Source organism: Sminthopsis crassicaudata, chromosome 4, assembly GCF_048593235.1.
Source record: "Sminthopsis crassicaudata isolate SCR6 chromosome 4, ASM4859323v1, whole genome shotgun sequence".
Taxonomy (NCBI): domain Eukaryota; kingdom Metazoa; phylum Chordata; class Mammalia; order Dasyuromorphia; family Dasyuridae; genus Sminthopsis; species Sminthopsis crassicaudata.
Window position 1 is genome coordinate 408,624,489 of NC_133620.1, and position 26,833 is coordinate 408,651,321.

The 26,833-nt window shown below is 32.7% G+C and overlaps 2 protein-coding genes across 2 annotated transcripts in view; both read right to left on the reverse strand.

Annotated features, from left to right (window-relative positions):
* The window catches only part of ABCA4 (ATP binding cassette subfamily A member 4), a 357,920-nt gene that overhangs the window by 200,534 nt on the left and 130,553 nt on the right, over nt 1–26,833 (reverse strand). The window lies entirely within an intron of this gene.
* The window catches only part of LOC141538766 (rho GTPase-activating protein 29-like), a 45,508-nt gene that overhangs the window by 6,407 nt on the left and 12,268 nt on the right, over nt 1–26,833 (reverse strand). Inside the window, exons 3-5 of the mRNA XM_074260560.1 lie at nt 7,790–7,862; nt 1,822–1,882; nt 1,338–1,475 (exon numbers count right to left, since the gene is read on the reverse strand). Of these exons, the coding sequence (XP_074116661.1) occupies nt 1,338–1,475; nt 1,822–1,882; nt 7,790–7,862 (272 nt within the window). The remainder of the gene's footprint in view (nt 1–1,337; nt 1,476–1,821; nt 1,883–7,789; nt 7,863–26,833) is intronic.

The window sequence follows — 26,833 nt, forward strand, 5'->3', positions numbered from 1 at the left end:
GCCAACAGGAAAACTAAAGAGAAAACAAAGAAAAGGACTGAAAATCAGGACCTATGGGGAGATTCTTATTTCAGTAATGGAAAAGGATACAACTAATGCATGCTTCATAAGGCAGATTTTATAATGAAGAATAAGAATCTTATTATAATAGCTAAAACCTGCAAAGATTTTGTAATTAATAGAGATCATCATTCATTTTGGTTCAGGAAAAGGGGAAAAAATCAGAGGCTCTGTACATAAATGACATATTCAGAACAATAGGAGGGCAAGGGTCCAAAGAGGAAAGTTCAAATCAAATGGAAAGGGACAAAGGTTAAGAATAAACTGCAAATTTAGGGACATAGGAAAACAAGATCTACAACACAATAACAAAGAAACTGTTGAAAAGAAGAAACCTTTAAAATCTTTAATTCCATGAGGAAGACAGAAATTAAGAAAGGAACAAGTAAGTCTAAGTCCATGAATCAAGAAATTAAAGTCTAAAATAGGAAGGGAAGATAAATAACGAAGAGTACAAAAGAAACAAATCCTTTTTTGGAAAAAAATTACAAAAAATGAAATTTGTAAAATGAACAAAATAAATTGAAGTTATCCTGAAGAGAGATTTTTCTTGAGTACTTAACCAAGGGGGGGGGGAAAAGAGGAATAACTAGATATAAGAAAATGGAACAAGTTAGGCAAAATTCCAACACTAGGAAAATGAGTAACAACTGTTATAGAGGGAGAGAGCTTGAAAGTAATGGGAAGAAAGTTAATAGAAACATGGTTGCCCTGAAATTGATTAAGGCTAAAATAAATAAGAGAAATAGAGACAAGAGACATTCTTTGTGTTTACAGAGAAAGAGGGAAAAATCCAAATTCGGAAACAAAAGACAGTATTTGAAACAAATGAAAGATAATGTAATTTTTCTAAATTCTCATAACTAACTGTGAATAGAAAGAATGACAGAATGAAAAAGAAAACACTTCAGAATCTATTATTTACAAGAAATACATTTAAAAAACAAACACACAAAATAAAAATGAAGACTAGAAAAATTTAGATAAATTAATGAGCTAAATTTTTTTGTGTATAGCTTTTATTTTCCTTCAATGTATAAGTTTTTTTTTCTTCCTGATTCTAAGCTACAGTGTTCCACCCATTGATATAACTAGCTGCCCAAGTATATATTAAGACCATTTCATTATTTCAAAAATATGAAACAATTATTTTTATTTTCTTTAGTAAAACTACAAGTAATATGGAAATCACACTAATGATGATTCTGTCAGAAAATTAATGAAAAGTTTACTTGTACAACAACAAAGCTAATTAAATGACTCAAAGAGTCACTTACCCAGACTAATTTTTTTCTCAACCCATGTAACTATATCCTTGGTATATTTTGACCACATTTTAGCGTATGATAAAGCCAACTCAACTCCATCATCATTTCTCAGAAGCATGCTATCCAGTTCTTTGGGCCACAGGGGTCCTGAAAAAAATATTGAATATATTTAAATACTAACATGAAAGTTGATATCAGGTCTCCAAGAAAGAAGAACAGTTTAGGTATCTCTAATGAAAGCTAATTCTTAATACAGATAATTGGCTTTTTAGGCAAACTGAACACCACAGTTTGAATTTATTTTTGATAATACTTGGATTTTTTTCCTCTAAAAAAAATAACCTTTATATCATAAAAGCTACATTAGTCCAGACCACTCCCAGGCTTTGGTTTTTCCATTTCCAAATATAAATAATGAGCAAGTAGACATAATTTTCAGCAAATACACTAACTAAAAAAAGATAAATGCCAAAAATATAACTTATTCAAGTACCTTGAAGTTTATCTTTTTCATGCAGCAATTCCACTGATTCCACAGAAATGTTTTCCAAGGGCTGCAATATTAAAGAAAAGAAAGGAAAAAATTATATATTGGGGGGAAATAAAAACTACACAAAAAATTTAGCCCACTCATTTAAAAGCTTTTTTATGCCTATCATTTTCTCCTCCAGGTCATTTCACAAATGAGAAATTAAGGCAAACAGCTAGTAAGTGTCTGAAGGCAGATTTGAACTCAAAGATAAGTTTTTCTGTCTTCAGGCTCAGTGCTGCATCACTATGGTGCCATACCTAGCTGCCCAAAGGACATATCATGACCATCTAGCCTCAAGTTGTCCCAAGCTCTTCATACAAACCTTAAAACTGAAAAATTAAGAAATGGAAAATAACATACAGATACCAAAAAAAGAGCAACTTCTTCCCTTCATCTTTATCTTTAGTGGCACATAAACAATATTTCTCTAAAAAGTTGATCTTTTCAACTTTGGATTAATTAGGTAACAATACTTCATTTTTATACATCTCTCTGATCTGAAACTTGTTTGATTAGTTATCACACAGATGAATATTTTAAGATTTTCTCCTAATATCACCTATCTAATGGTCTTCCTGACACAAACTCGATTAGTATAAATGGAAAAACATTAAAAAACAAAAAAACAAACAAAGAAAAAACAAAGAAAACAGAATTGTTAAAAGGAAAAATATTTTTAACCCCATGCCTCCCAAAACAAACCCAGGAACTATGGGAACAAAATCATAAGAAACTTTTGATACAAATTAAAATCAGATTGAAATAAGAGAAATATTAATTTTCATGGGAAGACAGGGCCAAGATAATGAAAATGACTATTTCGCCAAAATTAATCCATATATTTAATGCCATCTCAATTACCATAATTTTTTTTTACTGAACTAAAAGAAAAAACAAAATTCATTGGGAAGAACTAAAGTGAAGACTATTCATGGAACTAATGAAATAATAGAGAAAAGAAGATTTAGCAGTACTAAATTTTAAACCATATTATATATTGAAATTATCTGGTACTAGCTAAGAAATAGAAAGATAGAACTAGAGTTAGTTGAGTGAGGAAGTCAGATTTACACTTAAAATTACTAAAAATAATTACTTGATAGCAGTATGTAGGATGGTCTTTTAGTCTTTTAGTGGAAGGTGCAAGACTAGAAGGTGCAAGACTAATCAGGAGGTCTAAAATGCTAGGAAAGAGGTGATATGGCCTGGACTTAAAGGAGATAGCTGTGAGTAAAAAAGAAGGCATTCAATGTATAATTAAAAGATCTGGCAAAGGACTGAATATGGAATGTGTGTGTGGAGGGGATTTGCAAACATTCCCAATATTATGAGAAACAGGAAGCCTAGAAGAATGGTAGTATCCTTAATAGAAATAATAAAATTTGAAAGAGGAAAGAGCTAGAAAAGAAAGATTAATTCCATTTTGGTAATCTTATTTATCTTTATTTATTTATTTATTTATTTTCATTCTGGTAATCTTATATGTGAAAGTTCTGTGATATCCAATTTTAAAAACCCAATTGGTGATTAAGATTAATGGAGAGGAAAGGAAAAGGGAGAGGTTGGGACAGAAAGGGAATGAGGACAACTGAGAGGGTGAAGAAGACAAAAAGAGAGAGAGAGAGAGCATAGGATCTTGGGCAGAACTTTGGGGAACACTCACAGAGGCACTGTATTATATGGATAATCAAAGGAGACTGAGAAAAGGAGCCACCAAACAGATGACAAAAACCCAGAAGAATAGAGCAGTAAAAATCTAGAAAAGAGGGAAGGGCCAGCAGTACCATAAGCAGTAGATAGGTAAAGAAAGATGAGGACAGAGAAGAAAAATCATTTGATTTGGTGATTAGTAAATCTAGAGAGAACAGGTTTAGTTGAGGAATGAGGTCAGAGGGAAGATCCAAAAGGTTGACGAGTGACTCTTGAAAGAGGAAGAGAAGCAGTTTTTCAACTTCTTAGGATGGGCTTTTTTCTATGGGAACCACTGAGGGTGTGTGAAACCTACTGGTCCATTTAATTTCACACCAATTCTAATTGAATAAATCTAGTTGAATAAATACCACTTATTATACAATAACATTTTCTCAAAATTAAATACATAGCAAAAATAATTCTTCCCACAATCAAGACTGAACATAATTTATACAACCAGGCAATGGGAATGATATATCTTAGACCTCCAAAACAATAACCTTTTCAGTGTTGTTTCTTTATTCTAAACTCATCCCCCCCATCATTAACAAAACAAGGTCAAAATCACAAATCTTGATCTGTTGATGACAGAATGATATCTTTTAAAAGGACATTTTAACTTCCTTTGGTTATACTGATTCTTCTGCATAAAATAGAGGCCATGGTTCTAGTTAGTTGAGATGATCAAAGTGTCATTTCAAAATGGCCTATTTGCCTAAAACACATTCTGACCTCTCTAATCTAAGCAAACAACAGACCACTTTCATCCATAATTCAAGAGGGAGTCAGTATTAATTTGATGCTAACGTAAATGTTAAGTTGATACCCTCCATGCTTCACAGAACTACAAAAATTACTGCAGATTTGGAAGAAACCTAGGATCCTGAAACCTAAGTGCCAAATAAAAGTGGTCAATTAGCTAGCTTTCCTCCTACTTAGGTGTGTGAATTGGTGACTATTTTCTGTATTTGGCACGTAGAATTTTTGTTCATCTCTCAAAGAGATATCAGAAACAGAAAGATAAAAAGCATAGTAACTAGGAGATAACATATCTCCTCTAAACTAAGCTTCAATTAGTCCCAACTTTACAACCTGACTTGAAAACAAGAAAAGATAAAGCACCTAGGAACAAATCCTTAATTTAAAACCAGCACCTGAAAACTCAATTCATACTTTTGGACATAAAAGCTTTGTGCTTTTCTAGTATTAGAATTTACAAATCTTTTGGTCTGGACTTGTGATTTCATGTAAAGAACTCCAGGTGAAGAAAGTAGCAGTGCAGATCTTATACTAGGCCACAAAGAGATTCAATGATTTGTTTAGAGTCACAAAGTCAATCTATGTCAGAGGAACCTCTGAACCCAAACCTTCCAGACTCTGAAGTCAGCTCTAACCACTGTGCACTGTACACCAACTTTCATTAAATACATATATAGAGATTCTGAAGCAGGCCAAGGACCAGATATATTTTCTAGTTAGTATTAAAAAGATCTCTTAGATTTTTAGATATTTCCTTTTATTTATCTTATTCTTGCACTATCATTATTATTATGTGACTAAGAAGATCAATTAAGAAGAGCATTTCACTCAATCAAGAAACTTCAATTTCCACTATCTCTGTCATCTTGCAGGTTCTAATTCCCTGACTATTATTTCCTTAATAAAAGATGGGAATAGCACATGGTCCTGAATGCCAAACAAATGGGAGGGGAAAAATAGTATATAACAAGCAAATCTAAAAACAAAAAAGGGTCACAGGAAAAAAGAAAAAGGAAAAAGGAAAACATGGGAGGTCTTGCCACTGCTGTTCTCTCCTTCATACCACATTTTTTACTTTAAGAGTTGTTAGGTTCTTACTAGATGGTAAGTCGGGACTTGGCAATTCTTTAGCTCAGGATTCATATCTTTAAAAGGAGTTTACACCTTTAGACTTCTCAAAAGGAGTTTACAAATTTAAAGGAGTTTACACCTTTAAAAGGACCAAGTTCATTGGTTGAAAAAGTTTCCATAAGCCCCTGGGAGTACCCACAAGCCCATTATCTGGGAGGATAAAAAGAGGCAACATTGAGTCTGAACAGCAGCAACATTGAGTCTGAACAGCAGTCTAGATTGGGATAAGAACAAGACTTTCCGGGAGAACTTCAGGGAAGCTTGAGGAGATTCAGAGCCAGGATTCAGGAAGACGAGGATTCGAGATTCTACCTTCGCTCTGGCTGGAGGCTCCAGAAGCCTCCCAAGAAACCTGCTCACAGAGGAAAAGAACATACAGAAAAGAAACCTGTCCCATAGAAGGATTACAATTGAGAGACAATCAGGATATTACAAAGAGTCCTTTCAATCAAAAGTTGATTCATTTTTTTTTCAATTGAGCACCAAATATGAAGACTGATATCATGTATGTAATCTCCCAATTAAATTTCAGAGGGGAAAAGCAAAAAAAAGAAACAATAAAGCTGCCTACTTTTTTCATGTAAAAAGGAAAATGATGAAAAAACTCTTCATTCTCTCAAAAACTGAGTAGAAGCCTGAGAAGAATGCTTTCAATAGAAGAAAGTTACATAAAGCATCATTTTAGACAACAGCATATTCCTAAGCAGTAGAGGTGGAGATGATTTATTACAGTGAGCACACTGCTAAAGAATGTTTGAATACCAACCTATTATTTTATCATCGCTCAAACTCTCTCCACCACTGTGGCTCAGTGATCTCAAACATGCAATCCAAACATCACTGAAAAATTAACTCTTCACATTCCGTAGCTGAGATCAGGGGTTGGCAAGATCTCAGAGCCACCCTCCTACCTGTTTCTGTATAGCCTATGAGCTAAGAATGATTTTTCCATTTCCAAATGCATCATTATTTTAAAACATAAAAACCATTCTTAACTTGGCAGCTATACCAAAAAAAGTAACAGGCCCAATTGGTCCCATGGGCTATTAAACTATGATACACATTTTTCTTGGGACACAGCTCACATACTTAGAACAATTCTGGCTTAAAACTGGTAAGAGCACGGGACAAACTGGTCAAAATCATTTCATTTTGGATCATTGCTATATTCAAACTTAGGGCAGCAGTTAGGTGGTGCTGGACAGAGCCCTGGGTCTAGAGTAAAGGAAACTCATCTTTCTGAGTTCAAATCTGGACTCAGATACTTTATTACTTATGTGACCTTAGGAAATCATTTCCTCCTCTGTAAAATGAGCTGGAGAAGGAAATGGCAAAGTGCTCCAGTATCTTTGCCAAAAAAAACCCCAAATGCAGTCACAAAGAGCAAGACTTGATTCAAATGACTGAACAATAATATTCAAATATGCTGTGAAATACACAGAATTCTGTAGATGTCTCACTATGAATATATAGTACTACCATAGTTACATAATGATCAAATGAAAAAATAAAATTTATCTATGAAGCAACTATTTAAAATGCTTTAGGTGTTATATCTGTTAATTAAATTCACATAACTTTAAATTTTATTTCAAACCTTAAGTTTCTAATTTTAAAACATACTTATTAGTTTCCTTTTAAAATGATGAATTTAAATCTCAGTTGAGAGGCAATGACAATTTTGAACAAACTGGGGAATAGGCTGCCTCCTCATCCACACCCCCAGCCCATGCCATGGTTAAAAAGGAGTTTTAGAAGATACCATTTAGGAGCTCTTAAAAACTATTTGGAAATGGCAGAAATAACCTGTATGGCATTTGAACAGTTGAAACATTCTTTGCTATGTCTTTTCAATTGAACTGAAGTGGCCCAACATTCACTATATTTAAGGCAGCGTGTCAGACACTGAGGCAACATAGTTGAAAAATATTCAGTAAGAATCTGCAGTCTACATTTTATAAATTTCTAAGTCTCTAGTATTTTCTGTAATGCCAAAAGTTATTTTTGATGGAAGGATGATTGAATTTGATATGAAACACATATGAGAATTACTACTTTAAAAGTCTAAAAAGACTGTTTAAAACTACTGATAATACAACATTTATATGAGAGCCTGTGAAAAAGATACATTGACTGTCCTCCCTCTAATTAAAATTGTATTTCTGAAACTGACTAGAAAGCATAACCACTGAACCTCATTCTGTGTATACTTGCTTTAACTGTCAACATATTAGTGACTTCAGTAAAAAAGATCAATTATGGTACAATGGGGCAGATTAAAAAAAGGTCATTATAAAGAAATGAAATGCTTGCCAAACATAAAATTCCACAATTAAACTCAGTTTACCTGATTTTTCAGAGACAGGGGAAGTTCCAAAGACGAATCACTGCCTACATCTCCCATAAGGAAATCTAAAACACTGCCATGGGAAGAAAAAAAGAAATATTATGACAGAGTTTAGTTCATGTAACAAATTATTAAAAAGCGTTTATTTTTTAAAAAGCAAATCAATAAAAATATTATTAGTAATAACGCCACCCCCTGCCTACTCCCTCCAAGGGAGGGGAAGCAGCATAATTTGCTGGAAACAACACTGGAACTTGAGTCAGTTAGAGGGCCTGGTTTCAAACCTGAGGTCTGCCCTTACTATCTTTAACGACTTGGGTTAAGTTAGTTTGCCTCTGCCACCAATACAGGACCTCTTTTGTGCTATTTTCTCTTACCTACTGCTCTCTTCAATATTGCTCTTCAAACAACATAATGTGGAATGCGACATGTCAAGGGAAAAGGGGTTTTGCCCTTGGTTTTTATTAATAAAATTGTGTAGCATATAAGACTTGTAGATATGTAGATATGTGCATATAGATATATGTATATACACCTGTACATACATATGCACGTAGATGGTCAATTTTTTTTGATGATTATTTCTCAACTAAAGAAATAAATATATGCACATTTCTGTACATACACATTAAATGTACACACAGACATATACCTATGCACAGCAGTTTAGGGTTTTTTATTTTTCCTTTTGCCACTCTCCTGAGCTCCTCCAAGCAGGCCACAATTAATTACAGATATATTTATTTCTATTTTATGTATCTCTATGTATATTTATATCTCATATATACCACATACATATTAGCTTGTTTCTTATTCCTGCTAACTCTTCTACTTTACTTCTATCCATTAGTTTGGCTTGCTATTAACAATCTTCTTCCCCACCAAGAATCCCTTCCTTATTCTTGCTCCTTACCCTTTCCTTCCTTATTATTCCCTTCTCCTTAACCTACACAGCTTATACCACTCCCTTTATATGTGTGTGTACGTTCGCAAGTATTGTTCCCTTAACCCACTCCTGCTATGAGCAGAATTTCACAATTACCAGCCTTCCTCCTTCATCTAATCCCTCTGCATCAGTATATAGCATAATTACTGTTTAAATCTTTTCCTACATGGTTTTGTCTTTTGGATTCATATCATACTCCACTCTACCCTAATCTTTTTTTTTTTTTAAACTACCTAATTACTAATGATAAGTCTTAGATATATGGTTTACATTTTCACATATAAAACATAGTTTGTTCTTATCAAGTCCATGAAATTGGTCTTTGATGTTAGCTTTTAGATGTCAAATTTTCTATTGAGTTCAGTTTTGTTTGCGACAAAATCTTAGAAATCTAACAGTTTGTTAAATGCCCATTTTTTTCGTTCAATATTATATTTAATATTGCTGGATATGATATTTTTGGCCACAAATCTAATTCTTTTGATTATTAGTATATAACATTCCAGGACCTGTGGTCTTTTATTGTAACTGTTGGTAAGTCTTATGTAATTCTATTTTAGTTCCAGCATATATGAATTGAGTTTTTGTTTATAAAATTTTCTTTTTGATCTGTGGCTTTTGATAGCAATGCTATTCCTATATGTTTTCTTGTAGGATCTCTTTTAGGTAGAGATCACTGGATTTTTTCTCTTTTTCTATCACTTCAGGACAATTTTAATTATTTCTTATATTATGTATCAAAGGCCCAGCTTTCTGGTAGTCCAATTATGCTTCTTAATCTATTTTCCAGATCTGTTGTTTTTTTTGGGAGATGTCTCACATTATCTTCTACTTTTTCATTCTTTATAGTTTGTTTCATTATTTCTTGGTCTTATAACTTTACCAGCTTCTAATTTTCAAAGAGTCATTTTCTTCCTTAAGACTATGATATCCTTTTCTAGTTGGTTGGTTTTCTTTTCGTAATCTTTGTGTTTTCCTTAAATTATTATTTTAAAAATTTTTTTCCTCAATCATTCTCTTTTTATTTTTAAAGTCTTTTTAAAGTTCTTTTAAGAATCTTTTTTTTTTTAAATAAGAGCCTGTAGGTACAATCACCTGTAGTTCTGGCCTCAGGCCTCATGTTGTCAGTCAGTTTTCCCCTTTAGCCTGGAACCCCAAACCAAGAATTCCACCTGCAAGTTCTCACAGCCAGCAGCTTCCCTGCCCCACAGCTTCTGCACTCACTAGGGCTGTGCTCAGCTGAACCTGTGGTTCCCTCAATCTTCTAGGAGTATGGTTGGGGTTGAGGCTACCTCAGCTATCCCTTGGCTCTCTGCTTGCTCTAAGGATCTAGCCTGGAGATGTTTACACTTCATACTGACTATATCTCTGTCCTAGAATCTTTCTTCTGATTACCAGTTATATCTCAGGAGGGCCACTGTTCTGGGCCCAACTCTTGATTTTTGCTAGTTCACATTCACCTTGAAGCACAATTCTGTTTTGTTTGGGAGGAGGGAAGATTCTAGAGAGTTTGGAATTTTCTAACCTACTCTGCCACTTTCCCAGAATCCTCTTTCCCAATTATTCAAAAATTTGTATATTATGCTAACATCTCCAATATGAACCACTACTGGGTCACAGGTGCAATATACCTAATAGAATTATATATAACCCCAAGTTATTTGAAGTCAAATGATTTCTTCTAGTCTGGATCTTCAAAAGCTCATATTAATGCACACATTATACTTGTTCACACTAAGTCTCAATGCATATTATACAATTTAGTACCAGTCTTTTCATAAGAGCAATTATATAAAAATAAGCTGAACTGATAATAATACTTTCTTCTATTTTTCATGCTTGTTAAAAATGCACATGCAATTTATCAGCAAGGAACACTAAAACAGGTATTACTAACTGTTCCACAATATCTCTTGATATTTAAGTGAAAGAAGTTAATAGGTAGTTAACAGCCAAAAGCCAAGATGAGAGATGTATAGCCTTCCTTTAAATCAGTACTGCTCATGTTTGTGACAGTCTTGTACAGAAGTTAGCATATACTGATGTACATCACCTTTTCAAAGAATAAAATATATTTTTTCTCATTAGAGACACATCTTTTAAGTGAAGTTTTTAACTTCAGTTTTTTCCTATCCCTTCTAAGTTAAGTGAGTAAGAAAAATATACACCATAGTCTCTTTCGAAATAATTTACATTGTTCCTTCTTTTCTATCACAAAACCTGTCATACATACTCAGAGCATTAAATCAGATTGAGGATCAAAAAGGAAAAGACAGGTGGCAAGATAAAGAGTGCTTTGTTCTATGGCTTCCTCCACTTCCATGCCTCTGGAAGGTCTAAACCCAGGAGAATAAGAAAGTAACTTGTGTACTGGTTATGTGGCTCTGACTACCAAGCCATTCATGACTATTTACAATTTTGAACACAAAATGGATGTCCTAAGTTTTCTAACTTTTATTTGTTCTTTTCAGCAATGAAATCATGGCCCAAAAAAGAGTTGCTCTAAGTCATCTTTCATTCATGAAAACACTGGACATTTTCAAATTTCAATCAGTATTCAAAACTGTAAGGGTATAACCATAGATAATACTAGAATGCTTAATCTAACTTGGACTAGGTCTGATGGAAACCAGTACACCTTAAATGCTATATTCTACACCTTGTCTTAAGAGTTTTCCCAATAAGTATAATTCTAAACTGTTAAGAATAGAGTAAGCTCTTAAAAGTAGCAAAGCTAGTTTCCATATAATTATATTACCTTATGAAATAATTATATTCTTGAGATAAAGAATATGGATATAATGATATAGACTGACAGACTAAGCCTATAATTCTTGATACAGGGTCTCCCCATTAAGTATACTCCCTCTACTGGTACAAGCTGGCAGCATCTCTGCAACTTATAATCTTAAAAGACTTGCCCAGAATCACACAACTTACATGTATCAGAGATAGGCCATAAAAACAGAATTTTCTGGCTCTGATCTTCAATCAAAGATACTATGTTGAAGAGAAGGAAAAAACTCCTACAAAAATAAGTGTGGTTAACACCATAAATTAAAGAGCACAATTAATTGTAAAGAACCTGTAATCACTTCCTCTGATTCTCCATGTTATTTCCCTTAAAAAAAGCATAACAAGATTGGCAAATTTATTGCCTTTTTGCGACTATTTAACTAGAGAAGACTGTGAGATGGCTGAAAAACTCTTCTAGGTCTGACAATTTAGATAAGCAATAATTTGGCCAATAAAAAGTAAGGTCCAGAATAATCAAAATAAATTGCTCCATTTATTTGGAATGCAAACATATTCCATTAAAAATAATTAAGGAAAAGAATTATCTATAATTAGAATAACTAGACATTAGCATCAGAACTGGCCTTGAAGCCAAAAAGACTTGGATTGAAATCTAATCTCTTACACATGAGGTACAATGTTAGTCTGAGCAAGACTCAGTTTAAGAAAACTACAGACTTCAAAACAGATACTAAGATTCACTGGGAGAGAAAGTTTCTTCACCCAGACACTACACCAATGAAATAGGCAATCCAGTCCTTGTCCTTATTCATGAAGTAAATATAAATAATATACCAGCTAAGAGAATACATTAGCATTTTCTAAGTTTAAAATATCTCTCACCATATTAAAATTTTTTGTGGTAATAAACTTTTAGAAAACATCTTACACCATATAACAAGATAAGGTCAAAATGGGTGTATGATTTAGGCATAAAGGACAATACCATAAGAAAATCAGAAGAGAAAGAGTCTATCAATCAGATCCAAGGAGAAGGCAAGAATTCATGACCAAACAAGGGATAGAGCACACTGAGAAAAGTAAAATAGACAATTTTAATTATATTAAATTAAAAGGTTATTTGCACAAACAAAACCAATGCAACCAAGATCAGAAGGAAAGCAGAAAGCTAGGAAACAATTATCGCAGTTCCTCAGATAAAGGCTTTATCTCTCAAACATATAGAAAACTGAGTCAAATTTATAAGAATACAAGTCATTCCCCAACATAAATGGTGAAAGGATTTTAGGCAAGAGAGGAGAAAATTTGGAACTCAAAATCTTATAAAAATGAATATTAGGGGCAACTAAGTGGCACAGTGGATAAGAGTACTGGCCCTTAAGTCAGGAGGGACTTGAGTTAAAATTCTATTTCAGTCACTTAATGCTTCTTAACTGTGTGACCCTGGGCAAGTCATTTAACCCCAATTGCGGGGGGGGGGGGGAATGAATACTAAAAACTATATATTTTTATATATAATTGAGGAAAAAGTAATATTTTATTTAAGAAAAAAAAAGGAATCATAAAACATTATATTTTAAAATAAAATGTAACTTACAAAAACCCTGAAAAATTTGAATCTTCCCAATCATTATCCAGACTTTTTTCCTGCATTAGTAACTCTGACAATATCTATGCTTTAAACATTTACAAAATACAGTCACTATAGAAATTATAACATTCTATTTCTTCTCTCAGAAATCTATCGACATGCTCATAGATTATTAAGAGGTAGAGGAGAAGATGAAAGTCACTGATTCTAACTAGCCTCTTGACTACTGGGGAAGGTGTGGCCTAAGAAGGTTATGTATTTTTCCAGTCATAAAGCTAAGTAACAGACCCCATATTCAAATCGAGGTTACAGATCCTCCAAATTCAAATCTAATGCTCTTTCCATTATATCAAAATATTGTTTGAAGGTAAAGCAAATGAAAGTAATGGAATATTATTTTTCTGTAAAAAATGATGAACAAGTTGATTTTAGAAAGGCCTGGGAAGATTTACATGAACTGATGCTGTATGAAGCAAGCAAACCAGGACAACATCATACTTGACCATCGCACAATTCTTTTGTTACTGTGTATCAGTTGGTTCTCCCCACCTATTCAGTGATTCAAATCCCAATAAACTTTGGATGGAAAATGCCAATCACATAGAAAAAAAGAACCATGAAAACTGAATGTAAATCAACACATACTATTTTTACCTTTCTTTTTCCTTGTGGTTTTTCCCTTTTTTTTTCTCTTCCAAATTGTTACATATGGAAATATGTAAAAAATGAATGTACATGCATAATAAAAATTTTTTTACATGAAACTGGGAAAAATACAAATACCAAAAAAAGATACAATGAGAAAAGTTGAAATAAGAAAAAATTACTTACTGAGGTTGTAGGTATAAACTACTGGAATGTTTTTTTTGTTTTTGTTTTAAGAGAAAATAGAATGCCCCTGGGTAAATTTTTTTTAATTAAAAAAAAAAGGTAGATTAAAAAACATTTAAGAATCAGAAAACCTATCTTCTAGTTTAAGCTCTGCCTTTAACTGGGTAACTGTACCAACCATTTGGGGATTGGTTTCCTCATCTATAAAATGAATAAAATGATCCCTAACGTATCTTGCACCATTCTGCCTGTATCATATCAAAATTTTTCTCCCACCATCTGTATTTCTCAGAATTAACCTATTTCTTTGACTGAACTCGTTCTTTTTTCATATTCTTGGATACCTCGGAAACAGTGACAAAGGTTTTTTTTTTTTTTCATGTTTCTAAATATCAAGTGATATTTTTCAGAAATCACTATAAAGAAACAGAATTTTGTCTTAAGATACTGTTTGTAATCATCCAAGGAAAAAAACAACCAAAAAAGAACTTTTGTATTATATGAATTTTTGAACTAGTATTAACTCTTATTATTTAAATTAAACTGTCAAGTGAAGTGAAATAAATCAAATTTTTGTTCAATGACACACATTTTGCTAAGGAGTTCCCATTATTTTGATTTTGCTTGAGACTCTCATACAAACTTCTTTGATAGACACATAAATATAATTTTAATGGATAATTAAAACAAAAGAAACTAGTGATCAGAGACCAAATTAAATTTCTTTTGTGAAAGGAAAATTTTTCATTAGTAAACTAACACAAGAAAAATAAAATCAAGTACTTTATTCCAAATACTTTTTAAATACGAGAAAAAAAGCAAACAGAATTTTAAAAACTGAATTTGAGACTATAGTCAATTCAGTATTACATATATATATTGTAAAATACACACACACACATATATAGATGTATATGTGTAACATGTACATGAATTATTGTGTAATACATACACATATGTATGTGTATATATGTCCATTTATGTGAAATCTACAATTACTATCACTTATAAATAAGTAAATATATCAGTGGAAGCCGATTTTTAACAGCATTTTCCCTTTCATTCATCACAATTTTATTCTATATAACTAAATTATTAAATATAAATCATAGGCTACAAAATTTATAAGTTTTAAAATATTATGTTTACTAGTTACTAATAAATACATATGTACCCAAGTACATGTAGGAGTATGCACTCCTAAGCTTATATTCAGAAATGGCAATGTTTATCAATAGATTACTCTAACTTTTTTTAACCTTCTTAATTACTGTTAAGTATTAAGTCAGAGACAAAATAATAGAACTCTGAAATATATTAATGGACCACTAATACGACTCACCATAACATATATCCACTAGACAAATATCTTTGGAAATTCAACAAATTGTGAGATCCTTCCCTAAAAACAAGGGGCTTGTCATTAAAAACATATTCTCTCCCCACAAAGATTTTCCTCTGAAATTGCTTTCTAATTCCAAAGTTACTTTGTGTGAGGCCTTTAAACATTTTAAAAGGTCAGAAAAATCTTTTAAATCTATACAGGAGGCAAAAGAACAGCAATAATGTCCCCAAGGAAGAAGATATTCATAGGGGCCAAGCAGCCTGGAACAGCTTTCTTCACATCTCGCTTCTGGAATGCAGGCATCAACTCTAAATGTACATGCTCTTTCCCCAGGATATCCTGACTAAACACAATAGCTACTAATAACAATGAACGACAGCAGTTATTTCCAAGCATGGAAATTTTGCTATCTATAGACACAAACTGACCTATAAAAATAAAGCTTAATGACATTTGTAAACAATCTATTTAAAAAAAAAATATATATATATATATAGCAAACGATCTCTTTTTTCACCTCACCAAGAAAATAAATTTTATATATATATGTGTGTGTGTGTGTATATATATATGTGTGTGTGTGTGTATATATATATATATATATATATATATATATATATATATATATATATATATTGATTAAGTAAAATTTTAAAATCTACCCTACTGTTTTTTCCTAATCATAAGGCACCTTTTTCCATGTTCTAGACCAAGGTATTGTTGTTTGTCCCTTGTTCTCCAAGAGGATCATGACATCAGGGAGGTGATGCTATGACATATAAGGGAATTGATTGAAGTGAGGAAGAGCTGGGCAAGGACCCCTGCCTCACTTTCCCCTTCAAAGCATCTGGATCCAGTGGCCAGACATAGATCAGGACAGCTGAAGGTAGCCCTGGATGCAATGGGAGACTTTGGCCTTTTTAAGCTAGGGTCTTTAACAGGTCTAAGTCTCAGTTTAACAGTCTCTCAATAGAGTCACATTTATTCAATGATTAAGACTAGAGTGCAAAAAAAAGCAAACGATCTCTTTTTTCACCTCACCAAGAAAATAAATAAATAAATGAAGACTCTAGGATTTCTGGCCAAAGCAGAAATGACTGTATAGTAGTACATCATATACTTTATTTTATTGCTCTTCATATATTGCCTTTAAAAAAGAACAACAAAAAGACAATTTGTAGGCTTATAGTAGTAGCTCTGCCTATCACTACCTATTATTCCAACATCAGATGCTCACATCACTTTTCTGTGCAACATTTTGGTAATTCTTACAATATTTTACATCTTTTCATTATTATTCTATCTGGTAACTTGTGATCAGTGATCTTCAGTGTTCCTACTGTAATTGTTTTGGAGTGGCCCCCTGCCATCATTATACACTTCAACAACAAAACTATATTATGATCAATTCTGATGGATGTGGCCCTCTCCAACACTGAGATGAACCAAATCAGTTCCAAGGAAGCAGTAATGAATTGAACCAGCGTAAAAATAGAATTCTGGGAGATGAGTATGAACCACTACATAGAATTCCCAATTCCTCTATTTTTGTTTGCCTGAATTTCTGATTTCCTTCATAGGCCAATTGTACACTGTTTCAAAGTCCGATTCTTTTTGTACAGCAAAATAACTGCTTTGACATGTATACATAGATTGTATTTAACTTATACTTTCACATATTTAATATGTATTGGCTAACCTGCCATCTGGGGGAAGGAAGGGAAAAGTTGAAACAAAAGGCTGTGCAATTGTCAATGCTGGAAAATTATCTATGCATAAATTTTTTTTTAATTCCAACTTTATTTATTTATTTATTTATTTAATTTTATTTTTTTAAATTTTATTTTATTTTATAATTATAACTTTTTTTTGACAGTACATATGCATGGGTAATTTTTTTACAACATTATCCCTTGCACTTACTTCTATTCAGATTTTTTCCCTTCCTCCCCCAACCCCCTCCCCCAGATGGCAGGCAGTTTTATACATGTTAAATATATTACAGTATATTATAGATACAATATATGTGTGTAGAACTGAATTCCTTATTGCACAGGAAGAATTGGATTCAGAAGGTAAAAATAACAGTTTACACTCATTTCCCAGTGTTCCTTTTCTGGATGCAGCTGATTCTGTCCATCATTAATCAATTGGAATTGGATTAGCTCTTCTCTATGTTGAAGAAATCCACTTCCATCAGCATACATCCTTGTACAGTATCATTGTTGAAGTGTATAATGATCTTCTGGTTCTGCTCGTTTCACTCAGCATCAGTTGATGTAAGTCTCTCCAAGCCTCTCTGTATTTCTCTTGTTGGTCATTTCTTACAGAACAATAATATTCCATAACAGTCATATACCATAATTTACCCAACCATTCTCCAATTGATGGACATCCATTCATCTTCCAGCTTCTAGCCACTATGAAAAGGGCTGCCACAAACATTTTGGCACATACAGGTCCCTTTCCCTTCTTTAGTATTTCCTTGGGGTATAAGCCCAGTAGTAGTATGGCTGGGTCAAAGGGTATGCACATTTCGATAACTTTTTGGGCATAATTCCAGATTGCTCTCCAGAATGGTTGGATTCTTTCACAGCTCCACCAACAATGCATCAGTGTCCCAGTTTTCCCACAGCCCCTCCAACATTCATCATTATTTGTTCCTGTCATCTTAGCCAATCTGACAGGTGTGTAATGATATCTCAGAGTTGTCTTAATTTGCATTTCTCTGATCGATAGTGATTTGGAACACTCTTTCATATGAGTGGAAATAGTTTTAATTTCATCATCTGAAAATTGTCTGTTCATATCCTTTGACCATTTATCAATTGGAGAATGGCTTGATTTCTTATAAATTAAAGTCAATTCTCTGTATATTTTGGAGATGAGGCCTTTATCAGAACCTTTAACTATAAAAATGTTTTCCCAATTTGTTACTTCCCTTCTAATCTTGTTTGCATTAGTTTTGTTTGTGCAGAAACTTTTTAATTTGGTGTAATCAAAATTTTCTATTTTGTGATCAATAATGGTCTCTAGTTCTCCCTTGGACACAAACTCCTTCCTCCTCCACAAGTCTGAGAGGTAAACCATCCCATGTTCCTCCAATTTATGATTTCGTTCTTTATGCCTAAATCTTGGACCCATTTTGATCTAATCTTAGTATGTGGTGTTAAATGTGGGTCCATGCCTAGTTTCTGCCATACTAATTTCCAGTTTTCCCAGCAGTTTTTGTCAAATAATGAATTCTTATCCCAAAATTTGGGATCTTTGGGTTTGTCAAACACTAGATTGCTATTTTTATTCACTATCTTGCCCTGTGAACCTAACCTATGCCACTGATCAACTAGTCTATTTCTTAGCCAATACCAAATGGTTTTGGTGACTGTTGCTTTATAATATAGTTCTAGATCAGGTACAGCTAAACCACCTTCACTTAATTTTTTTTTCATTACTTCCCTTGAAATTCTCGACCTTTTGTTGTTCCATATGAATTCTGTTGTTATTTTTTCTAGGTTATTTAAATAGTTTCTTGGAAGTCTGATTGGTATAGCATTAAATAAATAGATTAGTTTAGGGAGTAGTGTCATCTTAATTATATTCGCTCGGCCTATCCAAGAGCACTGAATGTCTTTCTAATTATTTAAATCTGACTTTATTTTTGTGGCAAGTGTTTTGTAATTTTGCTCATATAATTCCTGACTCTCCTTTGGTAGATATATTCCCAAATATTTTATACTATCGACCGTTATTTTGAATGGAATATCTCTTTGTATCTCTTGCTGTTGGATTGTGTTGTTAATGTATAAAAATGCTGTGGATTTATTTTGTATCCTGCAACTTTGCTAAAATTCTGAATTATTTCTAATAGCTTTTTAGCAGAGTTTTTGGGATTCTCTAAGTATACCATCATGTCATCTGCAAAAAGTGATAATTTGATTTCCTCATTTCCTACTCTAATTCCGAGGCTAGAGTTTCTAGTACTATATTGAAAAGTAATGGTGATAGTGGGCAACCTTGTTTCACTCCTGATCTTATAGGGAAAGGTTCTAGTCTATCGCCATTACATATGATGTTTACTGAAGGTTTTAAATATATGCGCCTTATTATTTTAAGGAATAGTCCATTTATTCCTATACTCTCAAGCTTTTTTAGTAGGAATGGATGTTGGATTTTATCAAATGCTTTTTCTGCATCTATTGAGATGATCATATGGTTTTTTTTAATTTAATTATTAATATGGTCAATTATACTAATAGTTTTCCTAATATTAAACCAGCCCTGCATTCCTGGTATAAATCCCACTTGGTCATAGTGTATTATCCTGGGGATGATTTTCTGAAGTCTATTTGCTAATATCTTATTTAAGATTTTAGCATCAATATTCATTAAGGAAATTGGTCTATAGTTTTCTTTCTCAGTTTTCGATCTACCTGGTTTAGGTATCAGTACCATGTCTGTGTCATAAAAGGAATTTGGTAGGACTCCTTCAATCCCTATTTTTTCAAATAGTTTACATAGCATTGGAGTTAGTTGTTCTTTAAATGTTTGGTAGAATTCACATGTATATCCATCTGGTCCTGGGGACTTTTTCTTAGGAAGTTGGTTAATAGCTTTATGCATAAAATTTTTGTAAAAATAAAAAAAAAAATTAAAAATAAATAAATAAATATTTCCCAGTTATGTGGACAAATAAAAAAAAAAAAAAAAGAAAGGAAGGAAGAAAGTATCATAGTCATTCCTGCCTTCAGCAACCACTGTCCTGATCAGTCAGGAACCAATAACATGGAAGCCAAAAGTCTTCATCTGCAAAAAAATTGTAACTCACTCAAGGTTCAGCCGATGGCTAGCAGTTTTTTTTTTTGTTTTGTTTTTGTTTTTTAGCAATAAAGTATTTTTCAGTAAAATATATACATTGTATTTTTAGACATAATATTACTGCATACTTATTAGACTATAGTACAGTATAAACATAACTTTTACATGCACTATGCATTTGTCCTTTAAAACTCTTCAAAATCTTACCTTTCCAGAATGATTACACATTTGTCTCCTGTCCTACTTATAAACCCAAACATGATAAGCTCTCTCCTATGCCTGTCCTTTGGGCACAGGCTCTCTGACCCCAAAGCCTGGGATTTTCTTCCTCACCTTTACCCCACCTACCTTTTAATGTTTGTAAGACTTTTTAAAAGCAACTTTTCCAGACATTTATCTTTACCTAACACTTTGAATACTTATGGGCTTAATATTCCTTAATGGCAGCAATTGTTTTTATACCCCTAGTATCTAGGAAACCACTCAGACTCAAATAATATTTTTGTTTAATGAAATCTGAAATTCAAAGATCAAGGCCTAACTCAAGCCAATGCATGCTTCACAATCAAACAAGCATTTATAAAATAGTAAAAATAAAACAAAATTCCAAATAGGTAAAGTGTATACATTTTTCTTCTTAGCCAAGAGATATTAGCTTCACATATGTGGCTGAGAGCTCCGAAAAATAACTGTCTATATTTTTGGTAAATCAATAAATCACTAACAATATCAGCTAATACAAAATTTTTTCATTATATATTTTCTAAGATAATACAAAGCTGCCATTACCAATGTCTCAATAACGCTCTTTCAAACCACATAAAATAATCTCAATAAATGTTCTCAAGCAACATTTAACAAGTGTTTAAGATTCAATCCCCCTTTCCTACAAAGTACTTAAGTCAATTCCTAGTTGATATACGCTACTGTATATAATAGCTTCCTGTTTCATTAATAACATCTGTGATATATAATTAAAAAAATTCTAAAAGGTTTAATCCACTTTCATCAAAAGAACATCTTTTCCCATTAAAAATACTGTACAACAAAAAAAATCCATATACAAATTAAAAATGCTTAACGTAATCCTGCCTCAAGTTTTTCACTACCCCAATCCATTGAAAAAGAATTAATTTTTTTCAAGTGTAGATATGAACCACTAAAATCTCCCATGGCCTACTTTTTGTCTCAAAAATCAAATATCAACTCTTTCTCCTGCACTTTAATGTGCACACATTAAGTCTACATAGACTCTGTGCCTCTTCACTGGCTATGCCCCAAGAGTATAGACATCTAGTTTTACTCATGTAAACTAAAAATGCTAAATTAATAATGGAATGAACTGTTTCCTTACTTTTGCCTCTTCTTGAAGAGGCCATTCAAGTCCCATTTTCTGCAGGAAGATTTTCCTGATTCCACTTTCAAAGTATTTTGATTATATCTATAATTATTAATTTTCTATTTAGTTTGCAAATATTCTTGGGGTATGTATGTCTTGTTAGAATGTCAGGTCCTTGCAAGTTGGGGACTATTTTACTTTATTTATATTCTCACTGGTGCACAGCGGGGGCTTAACAAATATGCTCTCTATTTGTTTTGTGAATTTTTATTGCTAGTTTCCACAGCTTAAATTATTAGAGCAAATCCCTCCATTTTAGGCAGCTTTTTTTAATAGTTAAGAACAAACATCAGGAATATATATTTAGACATTCAGTATTATTGGCAATTTTCTTGTAAGGTATATAGTCTTCTGAAAAGAATATTATTAATTTTCTTATGACGCAAAAAGTGCATGTTTTCAGTTTTCCCACATTATAATGAGTACCTTTACCTTTCACTTTTGCAATAATTATTCCTGCAAGTCTAAGAATATCAGCTGAGTTGAGGATATGGTGTTTGCTTATTATGGACAGAAGAATTCTCAGCAGCTCTCCAAGACCTTCAGGAACTACATTATGCAGACAAGCTTGACTTTCCGAAAAAGAAATATATTTGCCATAATATGAAGAAAAAAGAATACAGAAAAATGGCACTTTTCCCCTGAAGTTTAAATTATATACATTAAATGAGGAAAATTATATTAAAGATGAAACTTTAGTCGACTGAAAAATCATTTTCATTTTTATTTAGCACTGCAATTAAATAAAATCTATCCTCTACTAAAATATAATTTCAATGATTCAATGTGGCACAAAGGTCCACTGGACATAGTGTCAAGTTTTAGCATAGTTTTAAGAGAGGCATCCTGTACAATGAAGCACAAGCTCAAGTGGAAAACCTAGGCGGTAGAAAGGCTTCAAAAAGTAGAGGTCAAAAAGAAAAGCCCACAGAATCACTAAAGGGATCTTATGGACATTTAGTCCTACTCATGTAAATTAAAAGTCCTAAATTAATAAATAGCAACTATTCGGCTTTTTTTTATGTGTTTGTTTCTTTTGTTTTTTAAAAGACCTCCAAGTAAAGGAAATCAATTACTGCTAGAGAACCCCTTTCCATTCTGAGAAAAGCTCATTGTTAGGAAGTTTTTCATTATTTAAACAAAACAAAAACTCAATTTTATCTTTAAACTTTCATTTTGATCTTAGTTCTGCTCCATCAGATCAAGAAGCAATACTTCCAAATGACAGCCCCTTAAACATGTAAAGCAATTAGTATATGCTTTTCCTGGCTCATACTTTTCCCAATTTCGTACCCCCATATCCTGTGGCTGATCGTTCTAATCTGTTGAATCTAGATGAATACTGCTTCTGTATTCCAGCATATCATCTATTCCTCCCTTGTTCTATATTATCTGCAGATCTGATAAATCTGCCATCTTCATAGTCATCCAAGTATCTGCACAGTACCTGGCAGACCTTAGGCATTTAATAAATGTTAATTGATTATGAATTTATTGGATAGATATATTAAATGCTATAGGGCCAGATCAAAATAAATATCTAAGGATTGAATCTTCTATCTTCTTTGGAGGCAGGCTTAGTTTTTATCATTTTCAAACATCTTTTAACTATTTTATGATTATATTTTTTCCATTTACATTGCTATGGTGATTTTACATACTGTTCTCTTGGCTTTTTAATTACATCAGATCATGTTTGCCTTTCCTTGCTTCTTTAGATTTATCATATTTGTCCTCTGTTATAGCATAGATAATATTCCATTACATTCATATACCAAGCCATTTAGGTTTCCAAATCTATATGTATCTATTTTAACTCCGGTGCTTTAATGTCACAAAATGTGAGTATTTTGGCTAAAACACAGCCAAATACACAAATGTATTTGTATATAAGATATCTTTTTTTTTTTTTTTTTTTTTTTGGTCAATGACTTCCTTGGGATGTATTTAATCCTGGTAGTAGAATCACTGGATCAAAGAAAATCGACTATTAGAGTCATCCTTGGGGCCTAGCCTACACAATATAAACATTTTCCCCAACATAAAAACAAACAAATCCATGCATCCCACCACAATCTTGTACTTTCATACTATATTTTTTTGATTGTCAAATTCTTTCCATTCACTGCCTCCATTGTCACTCCTCTTGTGACTTCTCAATTCACTGAGACTGGATTCCAATCTAATCACTCAAATGAAACCGGTCTCTCTAAAGTTAATCACTGAATCAAATGGTCTTTTCTTAATCTTTCTTGATTTCTTTGCAGTATGGCACTGTGTTGACCACCAAAGTTTCTTCCTAAAATATTCTCTTGGATTTTGGTAATATATTTTCTTTGGCCCTTTTCCTGTTTGTTTACTCATTCATTCTCTTTTGCTGCATCATCATACATAATGCATTATGCCTAATAACTGTGGATCTTTCCATCTGGGCCTTTTCTCATTCTATACTCTCTGAGCAATGTCAACAACTCTGATGGATTTAATTATTTTTAAGTTATTTACTAGCAGATCTATATATTTCTACCTCTAATCCCACATCATATTTACATATGGATCTCCACAAACATTTTAATATGCTCCAAACAGAAATTACATGTTCCCTGAAAGCCACCTCTCTTCAGAACATCTCTATTTCTGTCAAAAGAGCCACTATCATTCCAACTACTCAGCTCCACGATATTGTGCCATTTTTGATTCTTCACTTTTAGATACACTTTCATATAACTAACCAGTGGCTCACCTTATTCTTCTACCTAACATCTCTCAAATATGTCCCCCATTTGCACTTCCATGGCCACCTTCTTATATAGAGTCTCATCACCTATAGCTTGGATTATTATAATAACTCCCTAAATGGTCTTTTTGCCATTTTTAAATCCCTTCCCTCTCCAAGCTACAAAAGTGACCTCTCAAGTGCTGCTCTAGTAGTGTCCCTCCCCTACTCAATGAACTCCAAACACTCACTTGGGGCAGGCTAGGTGTATCGCTGAATATAGTGCTCAACCAGAAGTAAGGAAAATTCATCTTCCTGAGTTCAAATCTGGTCTCAGACAGTTACTAGCTGTGTGACCCTGGACAAGTCACTTAACTCAGTTTGCCTCAGTTTTCTCATCTGTAAAATAAGGAGAAGGCAATGACAAATCCCTCCAGCACCTTTGCCAAGAAAACACTAATTGGAGTTACAAAGAGATTGGTCCCAAATGAAAATGACTGAACAAAATTTGCTGTTGATTCTATGACTGATACCTGAAGCTTTACACAAACTGGCACAGATGAGAACCTTGTCACATGGCATACTTTACTCAGGAAATTTTGGCCACGTGACCTTTTACAATCTTATTACATATTACTCTCCTTCAAGCATATGGTCCAGCCAAAATGGCTATTACTCCAACAGGGCACTCTCACCTTCTTCCATATAGCCTCTGAACAACATCCTTTATGTCTGAAATGGCTTAGCACCTCTTCTTTAAAACTAAAAAGCCCCAAAGAGGCCACCTAATCCAATGTACTCATTTTATTAATGTTATTTTTTATTTAGTACAAACTGTACTAAGTACAGACTTACTAAGTAGCACAACCAAGATATGAAGTCAGGTCCTGTAACTCCAAATCCAGGGCTCTTGCCCATTAAACTCTCCATCAACTTCAGTAATTAAAGACTCAGTATGCTGTTCTTCACATAATTGTGATGTAATATTTGCAGAACTGATTTAGGGTAGTTCTATATCAAAAAAAGATGTAATTCTTTCACAGGGAGGGGACATATCTAGTGATTTATGAACATATATATATATATATATATATATATATATATATCTATAAAAGAACCCATGCATATAAATAGCCAATTATCTCTGCCCCAGAAGCCTTGATTCATCACTTCTTATATCCTATTTTAATTCCCTCCTAAGCCCTCTCCTCCACCAGCACTAATAGAATCCAATTATGCTCCTTGAGGGCAGTATACACAGTACCAAATACAGTGCCTGGCATATATTAGATGCTTCATAAATGCTTATTGCAGGTATATTCTTAAAAAATTAAATACTACTTCTAAGTTTTGACACTATTCATTAATAGAAAATTTAAGAATTTACAGATCTGAACATAGATCTAAAATTTTTCTTTTTATCGTAAAAGCTCGTTACAAAACAGGAATTAAAATATTTATGGGTAAAATACCTCTTTATAATCAAAACTCACATAATCTCAATTAATATTTATTAAATAGCTATTGAATTAAGAACCTCTAAAAAATTAACCTCAGGGTTCATGCAATAAGACTACTTTACAGGAGAAATCACTAGAATAAGATTCTTCAGTAATAAAATTCCTTTGCACGATATACAAAGATAACATCGTTTATGCTTTCTAAGGCTATTTCTTTATCTGTAAAATAGGGATATTTGTACTACAAACCTTATAAGGCTATTTGAGTTGCAAATAAAACACTATACACACACATACTCACACACACTTTAAAAAATATATACACACAAAGCTAAATTCTCAAATTATATTTGCCTACAATAAAGTCCACTTTAGAATAAATATCAAGAATATATTGATGCATTAAAAATTCAAATGGAGTTTCAATTTTATTTCTACACACAAATATTGATACCCCAAAATCTGTTGTTTCACTCAAGTCTAACTCTTAGTGACTCCATTGGAGTTTTCCTGGCAAAGATATTGTAATGTATTTCCTTCTCCAGTTCATTTTTAAATTGAGGAAACTAAGACACACAGAGGAAGTGACTCGAGTCATAACTAGAAAGTATGTGCAGCTAGATTTAAACTCAGGTCTTAATTCCAGACTTGGCACTCTATCTACAATACCACATCTCCTAACTATTCACTACAAAATCTATAGAATAGTATATTAAAACACTGAGTTTTATTAAAAAGTTAACCATTTAAATTACAATCAAGAAAAATGAAAATACTCAGTTTTTTCAAGTTTTTATTTGCATATTTAGTTTCCTTATTAAGAAAGCAAATTCTATTTTGAGTTTCACCAGTGAAGCCATTCAATTTTTATTTCATTTAGCTTATCAACTGAAAATAGATTACCAGTTCTACTTTCTGGTTTTCAAGAACCAACACACAATGCTGCGGTGTTTAGATTGCAAACACTTCATGGATATGTTAATAAATATGAAAACCATGGCATTTGCCTTGACTTTTCAAAATGACAATACTTAATTCACTGATTCTAAATTCAACTTGGATACTAAATGGGAAGTTCCAGGTAATTTTCAGAATACACAAAAATGATATTACCTTCACAAAAATATAACAGCATGAAGTGAAAAATATCTTTGAAACTATTATATTTATATATATATATAAGA